The sequence below is a fragment of the Impatiens glandulifera genome, chromosome 2 (assembly GCF_907164915.1).
Source record: "Impatiens glandulifera chromosome 2, dImpGla2.1, whole genome shotgun sequence".
NCBI lineage: Eukaryota > Viridiplantae > Streptophyta > Magnoliopsida > Ericales > Balsaminaceae > Impatiens > Impatiens glandulifera.
Window position 1 is genome coordinate 64,086,751 of NC_061863.1, and position 16,172 is coordinate 64,102,922.

Below are 16,172 nucleotides of genomic sequence, written 5' to 3' on the forward strand. Positions count from 1 at the left end.
ATACAATGATTAAATTTATGTGCAATTTTGATTCTTTATTAGCACATAAATATGATAGAAATAAAAAATAGAGTTGTGAACGACAAAAGATTAGACAAGAAGCGAACAGTCCGTATGCTATCTACTTAGGCAAGACACATTAGAAGAGATTTAGTTACATTTACTTAAAATGAATATACTAGCTTTATACCTTTCAAACAAACTTCATTCAATGCAACACAACTAACTAAAACTATATTTTAAGATAGAGATTTGACTTTGGAGTGGGAAAGCAATTTAATACTTGTTCTAGGGTTTAACTTTCCCTATTAAGGTCAAACTGTTTGGTTTATGGTAGAGGACATGCATATATAGTATAGTATTGGTCTTTGGCTTATATGCCGGACCACACAGAGCAAACCCAAGGGTAAACTCAGCAATCCTCGCAATTAGGAAATCCAATGATCATGATTTCTTATTCAAAGAATTTAGAAACTATGTTGTAAGCTAAATCAAATAGGCATTGAAAATATATTTTTGTCGATAAACTAGACACATATGTAAACAGATTAATTAATAGGTCTTTATTTCTTTCTAAAATTGAACAAAAGGAAGAGTTCTTACCACCGCCACCGCCGTCACTTAAATTGTTGATAATCTTAACAAAAGAGTAAATTTCAAGAAACCAGTAACAAATATCATTAGCAGTAAATTAGTGAGGGTGGTTCTTGACACCTTTAACAAAATCCAAATATATCATCACCACCATCCTAGCTCTTCTTCTCAGGATCCTCCGCATCTTTTTTCTGAATCTTTTCAAATATTAGGTTACAATCGTTAATGTTCCGTCCACCAATCAGCCCGTGCTTCCATAGCTTTATCAAAAATAATCTCCAGCACCTGCACAACCAATTCATTAACGAAGCCATATACAGATCCACATGTTCGAACCGATTCAAAAATTACTGGCATTTAGTTTCTCACGTGGATCCAAATTCAGATCCAAAAATTAAAAGAGTTTCCAAATGGGAAGTAAGTGAAACAATTGGGTATGAGTTTTCAAGATTGAAGCAGACAAAAGAGTAAATTTAAACAAATGAAGATGAAAAAGCACAAGCTACCATAGCAGTGATGGCGAATCAACAAGAGCTCGGCCATGCAGTTTTGAAAATGCTACACAAGCCCAAGGCATGTGACCGTCTGCAATTATTCTGCCAATGTGAAAATATAAACATTAGCATCAAAGAAGCCCTTATGGAACAGGTTCAATGCTTCCAATACCAATACCAGAAATATGGCTATGATAAGCAATGTAAAAGGATTACCGCTGTTTCCTCGCAAATGTGTTCCACATTAACATCATTTCTTTTTCGTCTTTGGTAACGTCCACAAACTCATTAAGCCTCTGCAACAATAAAGTGTAAATTTGTTGGAAAATAAAGATTTTACTTATGCAAATATGTTGAATACACAATCACTTTATCATATTACTAAAGTTGAAACTTATGTTCTCATTTTAAATATCTCCAGCAATTCTTTGTTTATTTGTCTAATCTGATATACAATCTTTCCAAACCCAACGGGGTAGCTCAAGTGATAAGAGTCATGTCCCAAAGCATAAACCTTGATTCACCACATGAAATATTGTATAAAAAAACTGATTAAAAGCTTTGATTATGTGCACCTCCAGAAAATTATGTGATTCACAGTTTTAATTATTTGTACAATCAAACACAATACACATTTATGATTACCACGTATAAATTGAACGAAAGCAAAGGAATCACAAATCTATCCAGGAATAAGAATCTGTATGTGTAACATTTTTTTTGTGAAAGATAAGATGGTGAAACAAATGAACAGTGAGAATCTGCTAGCCCTTCAATTATTCAAAGCTAGGACAGCTAAGAAATCCCAAGAAATGAATCAAACAAACATACCCTTCGATCTTCAATATCCACAACATCATTGTCAACCTCATCTTCACTGTCACGATCTGCCAAAACTTCTTCCAATGCCATAGGCTGCAATTAGAAGATTACACTTTAGACAACAATTAGAGATATAACAATTTAATGCCAAGATCTTTATCCACAAAGCAGCTTTGTTCAGGAAAATATCATTATAGCCTTCATCACTGTTAAGATTTGGCCATCATTTAAGCATTGATCTGCTAATCAATATGCCATATTTCAAGTTTTTAAACTAAATAGTATCTAGGTCAGATTTGTGCTTGGAGCTCGTTTATGGTTTAATGAACCATCAAAGAAGTAGGTGCAAATAAGAAAATTGAAGCAGAACTATATTGTTTAAATAATGATCTGCTAATTCAATAGGCCATATTTCAAGTTCTTAAACTACATAGTATCTATGTTGGATTTGTGCTTGTAGCTCGTTTATGGTTTAATGAACTATCAAAGAAGTGGGTGCAAAAATGAGTAAATTGAAGCAGAACTTCAATATTAAAATATGCTAACAATGTAATTAGAAAACCCGTGGAAGAACACTTGTAATTTTACAATTTTTTAGGAAAACTACTAAAACAAATATAATCCTTTCAGAAACAATTTTAATTCATGCACAAGCAACACATATTGTACTCACGTACAAAAAGCTAGATAATTGATAGAGATTGTGAAGATTAGACAAAGGCATCTCACCTGTGCACTTTGGGAGTGGATGAATGGGCGTTTCTCCAACAAGGCACGACTGAAACGAAGAATTAAATAAAGAACTATATTCAGATCATGGAGAAGGAGAAGAATCCACTAAAAATTTTAAATGAGTTTATAGAAAACATCAAATATTAAGACAGTTATAAATGCAAGGCTTTAAGGAACAAACATTTCAACAAATGCAAAATTGGATTTCAATATATAGAAGGTAAAGCAACTGATAAGGCAATCAAATGAATAGACCTAGATCTATCACACTCTTTCAGATACAAAATAATACTTCACAAATCATTCAACTACTGCAGTTGTGTTTTACAGATAAAGTAATCCAATTTCCCTTTAAAAATTTTGAAACTCTTTAGCCACAAGAAAAATAGGGTTGTACCTAAATAATAAGCTCAACTGTGATGTGAAATATGCATGGTGACAAGGGATACAGAGATTATAGGGGGTTAACCTAAATAATCTTATCCAAAGTTACTTGAAAATAGTGATTAGATGCCTATTTTTTAAGTAACCTTGGGTAATGATATGAATTGAACCCCTTATGCTTATCTACTAGTTTAGATAATTACAGAATATATCAAATAATATTAAACTAAAGATCTGGAAATTAAAGCATATAATATTTTACCAACTCTGTCTAAATTCAAAGACTAAATTGGAATATGAACATACTTCCTTGGGTCAGAACGCGCAATAGATAACTTTTTCTTCTTTGCAAGCTGTGGCAAGGTAGTAGGTCCGAGATTGTTTCCAGCTATCGATTGGATACCTTCAGGATCTGCATGTGAGTGTGATTGAGCAATACCTTTTGACATTCCAGTGACATCAGAACTGGGTATATCACGATCCAAGAACTCTGCGATACCTAAAAATGAGAATATGTCAATTACTCTCATAAAGATATAAGTCCACGCATTAAGATCTTTCCCTATCATTCATGGAGATACAGAAGATATAGCTTATAGGGTTCCTTTCCAGAGAAGGTAGCCTTTGAATTTGTTAAGAATAGAAATTTTTCTAAAATGGATCTGAGTTGTATAAACCTCTGAAGAAAATAAATTATTTACCAAGTCACTGATAAACCATTGTTTACACAATCAATGTAAATATATTTTTCTGGACAGTTTTACAACAAGAACAGAACTTTTAGAAAAATTTACTTGAATGTGTGTACATACCATCAGCCTTGTCCTGAACTTCGTTAACTGCAGATGGGTAGTCAGAATCTATGATCAGTGGATGAACATGCTTCGAATTCTGCAGAAGATTGGTTGCTTTTCTACGCTTTAGTAGCTTTGAACTTCACAGAGAACATTCAGAAGGATCAAATTCTCAGTCAAGTCAAAATTATATTAGCACTTAGGTCATAAATTATACACGAAGAAAATGACTATACAAACTCACCAAAAGAAAAAGGCCTGTTGCTGAGGATCGACACAATCGGCAGCGACCTAAATGAAGTACATTACAAAGAAATTAATAAGATCATCTAGTTATAATCACATGTAGATCCATCATCCACTAAAAGAAGCATCATTAAACAAAATTTAAGTGGAGTATACAAAACTTCTCACAAAATGATATTCTGCAAAAGAAATGAGAAACAAACTAAAAAACACGTGCATTACAAACAAGAACAATATATATATATATATATATATATATATATATATATATTATAACACTTTGATATAATTTTAAACAGCTTAGTGGAATAGTTTGAATCTTTTTTTATATGAAGCTCATCTTAATAGTTTGAATCATAATTGTATTACTGATGCTGATAAATTCTATGGTTAGAATCCCTATAGCCCCTATAACAGAAAAAAAAATTCTATAATTTTTCAAGATGGAAGTAGAATCTCACCTCAGATTGCTCAACCTCAGTTTTTACAGATACATTCACAGCTTGAATCTCACCTTTGACCTATAAGATGAAGGAAGTTTGTAGTTTGCTCTCCAAAGGATAAAAGATTAAATCAAATCAAGACATTTACTAACCCAAAACTCAAAGTTGAATAGATCATGAGATGAGGATAAATGGTATCTCAAACCCTGTTAATAAACTACAAGCATTAGCCAAACTAACTTAAGATTGTGTTTATCTCAGCAGCATCAGTATAATACTTGAAAACAAAAATATGAGAACTATAGGAGCTTGTTCGATGTGGGGTTAGTTGGATTTATTCCCATATCACATCATATATCCCTTCAACAATCAATTCACTCAATTCATCAATCAAAACACCAAATTATCCCTACTTAACATACAAAATGTTATTTAGTAATTTAAGCAAAATAATCCATTTTTTCATCAAACAAGATTTGAATTCTTAATTCCAAATTTTATTCAAATAACCCCAAATCAAATGACTTCTATAGTGCAACAGTATCTTAACAAAAAAAAGTCTCTCTTTTTCCGGGTTTTCAAATTACACTAGGATGTTTTGTGCTATAAACAAGAAAAACTAAGATTTAAAACCCAATCTCTGTTTTTTCTTTTGTAAATTAATTTGGAAACTATTGGATGTTTTCTTTTTAAAATGGTCACGAAGGACAGAGCCCACGACCTTGTGGTCACAAACTATCGGAATATTAGATATATGATACTCCTAAAATTATGAGATTAAATTTGTATCAGATAGGGTGTAATAAAAGATAAATTTATATGATTGGATTTGAATAAAGTGCTACAATGTTAGGATATCCATAATAGATTATTTATATATAAATATATTCTCAATAATACAATTAAAGTTTATAATAGTAAATGATATCATAATTCACAACATTAGGTTAAGACTTAAGGGTTAGACTTGAGGGAGAGTGTTGAATATTAGATATTATACTCCTAAAATAAAAGGATTAGGTTGATTCACATACAGTATGTGATTAGATTAAATAAAATACTACTATCTTGAGTATCTTATAAATAGATTATCTATATTATGTAAGACATGTTTTCAATAATAAAATTTATCCTTGATTTATTTCTTTATAAAAATAAATATACAAAAGAAAATACTAGGGAAGAGACTATCACATTAAATTTTCTTTCCGAAAAGGTGAAGTAGATAAAATAGACAAGAAGATTTACCTTAAAACTACCACATTTGGCCAAACAGAACGGGCAAGAGGAGTCTTCTACAACTGCATTTTCAGGGAAAACATCAGATACACACCTCAAAGGCAGCTTGAAGTGACAATGTTGGCAGTAGTATAAATTCAAATGAATGATATTCTAGTCTAGACAGCTCCTGATTAACGTCATACTAACTGCTTTTAGTGATGTATACAAACAAGGATGCTAAGATTATGTAGGATCTTTTTATTTCTCGTTCATTTTCTTCTTCTAAACCCCCATTTTTTTTACATTGGATCGTGGTTTTTGGGTAAACAGCATCTCAAAGCGACTGTTCGCATATTGCAACAATTTTATGCAAACTTTAATGTTTTTAATAAAATGTCCTATTAAGAATTTAATATTTATTATTTTACACTATAACTAATATTAAATAATAAGGAATATGATAAAACATAAATTTAGATTGGGACTGGAATGTTTAATGACTATTCCCTCAGAGAAACTATTATTCAATTTATATGGCAGTTTGAAAAATAGGACATTTGAACAACAAGAATACCTTCTGTTCTCTGCAACTTATTGTTAAGGTACCTGAAGTTGAATACTACATTACCACTTCTCAACCTACAAAAAGAATTACTAAAAAATTAGAAGTATTTTATTTATTAGAGATCCATGTTAACTAATCGACCTACAAAATGTATTACCCAAAACTAATAGTATTTCATATATTACTCGAGATGAATATCAAAGACCACTTACATCACCGGGCAAACAAGCAATAAATCGAACAATAGAAAGATATATTATGATGATGCAGAACATATAAAGAGGTAGCAACAAGAGAGTTCACAGTAAGGCTTTGGCGATTTTATTTGTAATGTAAAATTTTAACTCACTTCCATATGGAATATCTTCAATCACAAGAAGGGTACTCAGAAAAACTAAACCAACTCAATTAAAAAGAGGGTGAAGCACAAATAAAAAGGTAGCATCAATATTTCTCAGTAAGGAGAAAAAACAATTGAAAATCGTTACCGGATAACACGGTACAATGAAGTATTAAGAGTACTGTCGTTTGAGTCATAAGGGGATTTGTCTTTTGCACCAACTTCTTCAGCACAAATAATATCTTCCACTTGCTTTGGAGCAGACTTCATACAATAAAATAAATTGTGATCAACAAGAAAGCACTAGTCAACTCTTAACAAGAAACACATCTTAACAAGAGCTTTGCAGAGACAAATGAAACGGTACAAACCACAGCATCAGAGTTGTCTGAGTCATAAGGGTATTTGTCTTTTGCGCCAACTTCTTCCGCACAAATAATAACTTCAATTTGCTTTGGTGCAGTCTTCATACGATAAAACAAATTGTGATCAACCAAAAAAGTATTATTACACACACAAGAAATACATGTTAACAAGAGCTTTGCAGAGACAAATGAAACGGTACAAACCTCAGCAACAGAGTTGTAAGGGGTCTGAAATGAAATAAATTTGTCCTTGTCTGTGCAACTTAACTGTAAAATATAGAAGAAAAAAAGAAACAAGTCTAGTTTAGACTTTTTTTTAAGTATATTACCTTTCTAAGAGTAAAGAAGATGATGTAAAGTAAGACACTTCAGGTTAACTTATACCTTCATAAATGAAGAGTGCATTTCAATGGAGGTCGTCATCTCCGCCTTCTCCCCTAAACTCAAGTTGGGAGACTTTTCCATGGGTATTTTGCCAAATAGGCAGCATCCTTCAATGTTTGCTGACATGTACATGGAATCAAGTAAGAAGCAGGACATTTTTGGGCAGAGAAAACAAGGAATCACAAGCTCAAGATTAATTCACCCAAAATAAATAATAATAATAATAATAAAGTAGTATTAAAAACAGTTGATATTAATATAGGTTACATATTGTAATTGGACTTTGATATTGTAATTGGGGGTTCAGAAGGCATTTTTAAGGCTCATATAGGCTAGATCCACTGTCATCCATGCGACATAACATGCCTCCAAAATGTACATCAAACATCCGTTACTCGCAAGAATCAATTTCATGCTTCATATATCTACCTTCTTTACTAAAATGTAACCTGAATAACAACTTACATGGACAATGTGATGCATCTGTACAATACTTTGTCAGATCAATAGCATTAATTGATTCTCCTAATTGAGCTGCATTAAAGGGGACAAAAAAAATTATTACAAAGAAGAGAAGAATCATTGGAAATCCATCATTTGTCACCATATAAGTGTTACAGCATACCAAAGCTGACAAACAGAATAAAAAGAGAACCAGATTTAATCTCCCCCTCCAACTTGTTAATGTCTGGAAAGGTAAACTTTGTTTCAGCTCCAGTTGAAGTAGTTAGGATATCTGCTCGACTAAAGCGATAAACTGCAGAATACTGTATGAACATAATATTAGGATGAAAAACAAAACACTCGTCCCAATCAACAAGCCTTTCAAAAGTATTTAGACAGACATTTGTATGAACATAAAATGGATAGTAAACAAAGAAGGATAATGTTTCCAGAAAAGCAGAACGACAAAATAGATTAGCAGAGAACTAGAGAAACATACAGTATCTGTAACTCCAAAGTCAGCAACTGGCTTAGCCAACATTATGCAAATAGGGAAAAGATTTTGATGTTGAAATCCATTGATCAGAGTCCCTGAAACAGAAACTGGTATCTGGACCCTGCAGTTAAAAAAGAAACCAGAAGTGTTGTCAATCTGAAAACTTCAAAACATATAATGTTAAAAATTGTCCCAGATATTATGGAAAAAATGTTCTAGTGATGGTCAGTTCATAACTTGGCCTAGAAGGTTTTAGAGAAATATACTGTTGATCAAAACAGGCAAACTTGCATTTAATACTCCAATACACAGTATGATAAATTATTCTGATTTTTTTCCCAGATAGCAAGATGTCAAATTAAGTAAATTATAGAATTTTATGAACCTCGATTTCATGAAGACAATATATAGACGGGCCTTTCTCATAAGGTACAATAACATCGAAATTAGGAAAGACCCAACTAAATCTGCTTGAAAAAGAACAATAAAAGATTATCTGCAGTGAAGAAGCATATTCTCATTAATTATCTGGAAATCTCAGTAATGCACTTTCCCAGTTTCACCTGGGATTCTCAGACTACGAAACAAAGATCAACCATTTAGTAAGTTACAATCTTGAACTATTCTGGTTGATTAGATTCAGAGGAACAGTACATCTCTCAAGATCTTTTTAGTAGTGAAAGGAAGCAGGGTCTTAAGATATGATTAAGAAGCCTTAAAGTAGCTGTTGAAACAGAAGGACAAGGAGCTATGCTCTATTCAACAAATTCTTTAGACAAATTGGAAAATTGGTAAGAATGGAAAGCATTACAAGTTGTTGAACGTTCAACATGCAAATATCTATTATGTCAAACTACAGGGATTTTAAAAGTATGTAAAGCCTATTTAAGTGCATTAAAAACAAAAACATTGAAGGATGATACCTCCTTTTGTTTTTTTCCTGTACTTTGTACCGTAGGCATCTCTGGAGAAATGATGGCTACACAAGGACAGACCATTACTGATTAGGTGGGAAAAATGGAACAATATGTTGCAAGAATGAATATTATAGGGGATAAAAATCTGGATGTCAGAGTAAAAATATTGTAAATCCAAGAACATAGTTTTAATGTAAGAGATACATTGCATGAGCACCTATTAACTAGTATTACATTTCTTATAGCACGTCGTTGAAGAATATTGTAGAGCTCTACAGGCTTGCAATAAAGTTTAAGGCTTTCTTCAGCTGCAATTTCCTCTTCCTCGGACAAATGTAGGATACAACCTTGGCGGCACATTTGATCTGCACCTCTAGAATAGCCGCAATTGCAAACAGAAATGATGTGAGTTAGTGGAAGCTCTTATTTCCAATAACATTACAGAGAAACAGCATATTCACCATATGCGTCATATATAGAAAAGGAATAGTTATTCCATTCTAGCCGTTTTTGATTAATTATCATATCCACATAGACATCCCCCCCAAAAGCTTGTGAAAAAACAAGAATTACAGTCGGTCCAAGAATATGGAAACAAATCCACATGTGCAACACTTTGAACTAGCGACTTGAACAGTAACATGACTAAGGGTGAGAAAGTACATACGTGATTTCACGATCCACGAGAGGTATGCCAGGCATGCTTGTCAGATGATATCAGACGACGCAGCTTTTGGACAATTCTATGTTAGTTTAACAGACCTGCATGAAATGATATCCATTGTTACAAACAAAAATTTAAAGGGAAATAAAATGGACCAAGATACAAACATAACTATTTTAATGTACTTATTGTAAGTGATGCCAATAAGGAAAATTACTAGGGGTATTTCAATAGCTCTCAAAATTCCTTTTTTATAGTAAACATTCCATTCCATTCCATTCCATCCCATACTAAAATACTTTTCACCCCCCAAGGCCTCCATACTAACACTGTTGAAAACTCATTATAGTAAGTACAGGTTCCCATGGAGCCAAAATTGGTCAACGCCAACAAACATCACTTAAAACTTTTGCCAACCCTAAATGGATTCTACTTTTGCAAATTTATATGCACACAACACTGCTGTGAATTATCAGAAAACAAGATTTCTATAAGCTATCATCTCCAACAGGCAACTTCTCAACTAGAAAGTCATCATTCTTCAAGAACGAGAGTAAGGACTAAGGAAAGATGAATCTGAATATTTAGAATCTATGTTGATATGTTAAAACACGCAATACAGTACGTAGATAAAGCTTTCTCCGTGTAGGATAAAAGTTCTGATCAAATCTAGTATCACCTCTATACACTTATAATACAAGTGTCTGTCCACCGATCATATGCGTCTCAGCAGATGAAAATATCAGCTCTATTCAAAGATGATAATGATAAGCATAAACTATAATGAGAGCTGAACTGAATTGAATTGAATTGAAAAACAAAAAATGTTACCAGATTAAGGTTGATACGGCGCAGATATAGGGTGGGGGTGATTTCCTACGGTGGGTGGGTCCGTAAACCTATCTGTAAACAATTGGTAAGTTCTTCTTATACTTGGAAACCTAAGGCATTAGCTGAAACAGCAGCAGCTGATTAGCTCAAGATCAGGGTTTTTTTTCGCGTCAGCATTAAGTAATCGGGCCCCCGTATCGAAGGTTTAAAGGGCCTCCAATTAATAAATGTGATCCGTCCAACAGGATGGAGTCAGTATTCTTCGAATACGCCGTGCGCATAACTGTCCTTGAGGGCATTAAACCCAAAAGTGCGCGCATGCCATGGCTTCGTAGTTGTGATCCCGGCGGCAGGCTTTCATGCCGCGGTGAGCAAAACGAAAGAGTCTCCAGTGGTGGCTCCTCCTCGTCGTCTTCGGACATTTATTGATCTTGAATCCGATCATCCTGAATTCTTCCGACTCGTTTATAAGGCTCGTGCGTATAACAAGTAATCTGAAACTTCATAAAAATCATTAGCAGAATGCCCAGACAGAGCTCATCTTTACATATAGCGGTCTCTAGCTTGATAATAGAGAATTCAGGTATTGGTTATGAAATGATCATCGGACTGAAATGGGTTATCCAATTATCATATACCATTGACAGCTGAGAGGAGGATTATAATGATCAGCCAGCCATTGCTAGCAGCTCTATAGACTGTAATAGTCTCTCTCTCTCTCTATGTTTTTGTGTGTGCATGTGTGTGAGAGAGAGATCAACGAGGGTGAAACAACAATGGAAGAAGAAAAGAGTTTTATTGGACTTTTATATATATATGGGCTTTTAGAAAATATTTTATTACTTTTGAATTAAATATATATTATAAGTTTTTTTTATATTTTTTTATGCATGCATAAGTTGGGAGTGGGAAATTTAATGAAATCACCCTCTTTCTCTTTTCGAAGTAAAGTAAGATTCGTTTGACTTGTGTCAAAGTATTCTCTAATCTTATTTTTATTTCATTATTTTATTTTTAACATTTTAAAATGATGATACATTTTTGAAATGAAATATTAGAGACAAATTTTGAAAGAGATCATATTTTTAACTTCTTTTGGTGAAGTAAAATAATTCTATTGAATTTTAAAATTATGAATTTTTTGTAACGGAAAGGATTGTTTACGCAGCTTTTATGGAATATGTATTTCGAAATTGAGACTGTTTCTGTTGGGGTAGGTCTCCCCCAAACTCTCCAAGAATCTGGCAATTCAACATTGAATTTCTAGTAATCTCCTTCATTTGATAGATACTCAAGGAAAAACATATATTTTTTTTTTGCATAAAAATAGAGGAGCAACATCTTATACTTGAATTTGATATTTTTCTATAACTTTTAAATTTAGGTCTAACTTCTTTTTTTTAATTTGTTTTGGTTATATATGTTAGAGGATAATATAATATATATTTGTAAGATATTATCACAATATTATAAATTATCACAATATTATAAATTGTGATAATATTAATATTATATTATTTAGTTCCTTATATGTTAATTATTATGTCTATATAATCGACACAATCTTTGTAATAAAAAATAACAATTCAATACAATTTTTCTCTCTTTAGTTTAACATGGTATCAGAGCCTTGTTTTTGTTCTCGAGTCAATTAAGTGATAGTCTTCCGCTGCCTCCATCAATGGTTACATTAGTCATTGATAGAGGGCTCTAATCATTTAGTAATAATATTATTTTTTGTCGGTGGCCTTAAGCAACTTATCTAGGGTTTTGGATTTCATTTGAGTGAATTTGTTTTCTAGTTGGATTGAAGATTTTTTTTGGTAGCGTGGTGGAAATGAGTATGGTTGTTTTGTTCTTATATGAGGAGGATAACTTGGACAGATCGAAGGTTGATTTGGTTGAATTAGCTGATTTAAAAGAATGTTGGTTTTATTATTAGTCTTGGAGGAGAGAAAATTGAAAGTGAGTTTTTGAAGATTGGTTTGATTGGTCTTTGTTTGATTGGTTTTGGTTTTGGTTGTTTAGTTGAGTATAAGGAGTTGAATTTGATTTGGTGTTACCCTATTTTTGTGAAACTTGATATGATTGGTTTGGTTGTTGTTGAGAATATGGAGTTGAATTTGGTTTGGGTTTTCCTTAAGTTTGTAAATTTGGTTTGATTGGTTTTGATTTGGTTTGATTGTCGTGGGTTTTTAATTTCATTTTGGTTTTTTGGAGGAGTTTGTGGAGCTTGGTTTAATTGATTTTGGTTTGGTAGTTTATTTTGGTTGGTCTGAATCGAAAAAGAGCTATTTTTTTGGTAAATAATTAATGGATTAGGCAGAAGAGGGAAGAAAAGAAGATTAAGAATGATGCGTAACTTCTTATTGTTCGCGTTTTCGTTTTCTGATTGTCAAACTCTCCATGCATTTTGTTGTTACATCGTGAGTTTAAATAGAAATGTTAGAGTATAATATAATATATAACCCTCGATAGTTCTTTTTTCAAAACTATACCGGTTTTCAAGACCGGAGCTATCAACCACTTTGTAAGATATTATCACAATATTATAAATTATGATAATATCAATATTATATTATTTAGTTTCCTTATAGGTCAATTACAATGTTTATATAATCGACATAATCTTTGTAACAAAAAATAATAATTCAATACAATTTTTCTCTTTAGTTTAAGAATACGATGTTCGTATATTATGTCAATTTAATGAATTTATTTAAAAATTATAAGTTTATATAAAAAGAAAATGAATTTATTTAAAAATTATAAGTTTATATAAAAAGAAAAGGTGTTTGCTTTTAGGTCAATGAGTTGAAAGATGGACGGTGAAATACAAAGAAACTACCTCCGTGACCTATGGACGTTCTTAAATTAATCTTGTTTGGAGTTCAATTTTCTAAATTAATTTATTTTATTTATTCTCACATTAATTTAATTTATTGATCAAACTTATTTTTTTATAATTAATTATTAAATATATTATAAATTTAATAATTTATATTATATATATATTTAAATTATTATTTTTATGAATTTAATTGTATATTTTAATATATTTAAATTATTATTTTTATAAATTTAATTATTTATATTTTAATATATTAATTTAAATTATTACTTTTATAAATATAAGTTATATTTTAATATATCTGTTATATCGTAAGTTTGTAAAAAATATTCAAAATTTATATTATTTTAAAAAAATAAATTTAAAATACTTGTAAAACTTAAAAAATAAACAAATATATTAATGATATTATATATTTAATTGTGTTTATGATTATTCATGATAAAATTGGGGTGATATCGGAAAACAAATAACATCTCATCTCATTCCATTCCAATCAAGTACCGGCCAAAACGGGATAAAAAGCAGCCCGAAGATCATCTAAAACCCACGAACCCATTCTTAAACTCAAAATGCAATAAACATCATATCAAACACTAATTCATCTCCAACCCAAAAACTCATTTTCAAACTAAAAAGAATATTCTTAGAATATTATTTTCTTACAATAACTTTTTAACTTTATTAATATTATCTATATATTTATCTACTTTACATATTTAATCCTAATCTTTTTTCATTCCTTTAATAAAATTAATTATATATATCAATAATTCATATACAACTAAATAATTCAATAATATATTTAAATAAATAAATATATTATATTAAAGTTTAAGTTATAAAATATAACGTAAAAATAAAAAATAAAATAAATAAAATTTCAAATATAATACAATTTAATGATTTAATTATGTATTTAAAAAATATTATAACTTTTATCTTAAAATTAAAAATTAAAAAACCAATGAAGTGTTTCAAATAATTTATATAAACAAGTTTAATATTTAAATTATACTTCATATATTTGAAGGGCTTATTTATAAATTTATAAAAAAAATTGTCGAATGAACAGAAACTACTTGTTTAGAGATGGAGGACATTCTTATTTTGCCGGCTGCGTTTGCCGGCCCGTTAGAGCAGACAATGGGAATACGTTTGCATTTGCTGTTTCCTTGGAGATGCTTACAATTCGAATAAAACAAATGAAGGATTATAATTTATATTCATAATCAAACAACTAAAATAAATGGTAAAAAAACATTTTCAATTTTATGTGAACTAATATAATATATAATAAACTCAGAGTTGACAGTCAAACAAAAGCTGGATTAGAAAAAATAAATTGTTCAGTAAACTTTTAAATTTGTCTATTGAGATTATAGACTTATTAGAGTAAAATTTGTTTGGAAGGGATAAATAAAAAAAAAAAAAAACAAACTAGACTGCAATAATAAAATTTTTAAAAATAATAATTTAAATATTAATATTAAAAATATATAATCAAATTAAAAATAATAATTTCAATAGATATATTAAAATATAACTAATTAAATTTATACAAATTATAATATAAATTGATATATTAAAATATAAATAATCAAATTTATAAAAAATAATAATTTAAATATATATATAAATTTAGTATATATTTAATAATGAGTTATAAGATTTAAAAAAATGAAAGAAAAAAACTAAATTTAGTTTGAGAATGAATAAAAAAAATTATTATGAGAAATTAAATTTCAAACCAGGTTAATTTAAAAATTGAACCATAAATGAACACATAATGTAATTTAAGTGAAATCTTCTCTCCTTTTTTTTCTCAATTAAATTTAATCAAGTTTATTCAAATGCCTTAAAGAATTTATCAATAAATATATATATATATGATTATAATACTAGAAATAAACTAAATTTAACATTTACAAAATATTAATACTAAATAAAAGAGAAAACAATAAATACTGAGTTCCTTCTCCTTAAAAAATTTGAGTAAATTGAACAATTATTTATGTTACTTAATTCACCTTAGTCTTACCTTTATACAATGATTAAATTTATGTGCAATTTTGATTCTTTATTAGCACATAAATATGATAGAAATAAAAAATAGAGTTGTGAACGACAAAAGATTAGACAAGAAGCGAACAGTCCGTATGCTATCTACTTAGGCAAGACACATTAGAAGAGATTTAGTTACATTTACTTAAAATGAATATACTAGCTTTATACCTTTCAAACAAACTTCATTCAATGCAACACAACTAACTAAAACTATATTTTAAGATAGAGATTTGACTTTGGAGTGGGAAAGCAATTTAATACTTGTTCTAGGGTTTAACTTTCCCTATTAAGGTCAAACTGTTTGGTTTATGGTAGAGGACATGCATATATAGTATAGTATTGGTCTTTGGCTTATATGCCGGACCACACAGAGCAAACCCAAGGGTAAACTCAGCAATCCTCGCAATTAGGAAATCCAATGATCATGATTTCTTATTCAAAGAATTTAGAAACTATGTTGTAAGCTAAATCAAATAGGCATTGAAAATATATTTTTGTCGATAAACTAGACAGATATG

General features: G+C 30.4%; 1 protein-coding gene across 1 annotated transcript; it reads right to left on the bottom strand.

Moving 5' to 3' along the window:
- Positions 1 to 540: 540 nt before the first annotated feature.
- LOC124927139 (polycomb group protein EMBRYONIC FLOWER 2-like) lies at positions 541 to 7,590 on the bottom strand. Its single transcript, XM_047467493.1, has 16 exons — positions 7,385 to 7,590; positions 7,205 to 7,267; positions 7,007 to 7,099; positions 6,784 to 6,899; positions 6,305 to 6,369; positions 5,758 to 5,810; positions 4,662 to 4,715; positions 4,528 to 4,587; positions 4,065 to 4,111; positions 3,839 to 3,960; positions 3,333 to 3,525; positions 2,640 to 2,688; positions 1,920 to 2,003; positions 1,305 to 1,384; positions 1,101 to 1,190; positions 541 to 879 (listed from the first exon to the last, which is right to left on the bottom strand). The coding sequence occupies exons 1-16, from the start codon at positions 7,538 to 7,540 to the stop codon at positions 750 to 752; spliced, it is 1,455 nt and encodes a 484-aa protein (XP_047323449.1). The 5' UTR covers positions 7,541 to 7,590; the 3' UTR covers positions 541 to 749.
- Positions 7,591 to 16,172: the final 8,582 nt, after the last annotated feature.

Excerpts from the sequence above, each read along its gene's own strand:
- LOC124927139 (XM_047467493.1), bottom strand. The coding sequence starts at position 7,540 with ATGTCCTGCTTCTTACTTGATTCCATGTACATGTCAGCAAACATTGAA. Across the intron at positions 7,100-7,204 it reads CTTACAACTCTGTTGCTGAG|ACTGCACCAAAGCAAATTGA; the intron begins GTTTGTACCGTT and ends TATCGTATGAAG. Across the intron at positions 2,689-3,332 it reads GCGCGTTCTGACCCAAGGAA|TCGTGCCTTGTTGGAGAAAC; the intron begins GTATGTTCATAT and ends TCTTCGTTTCAG.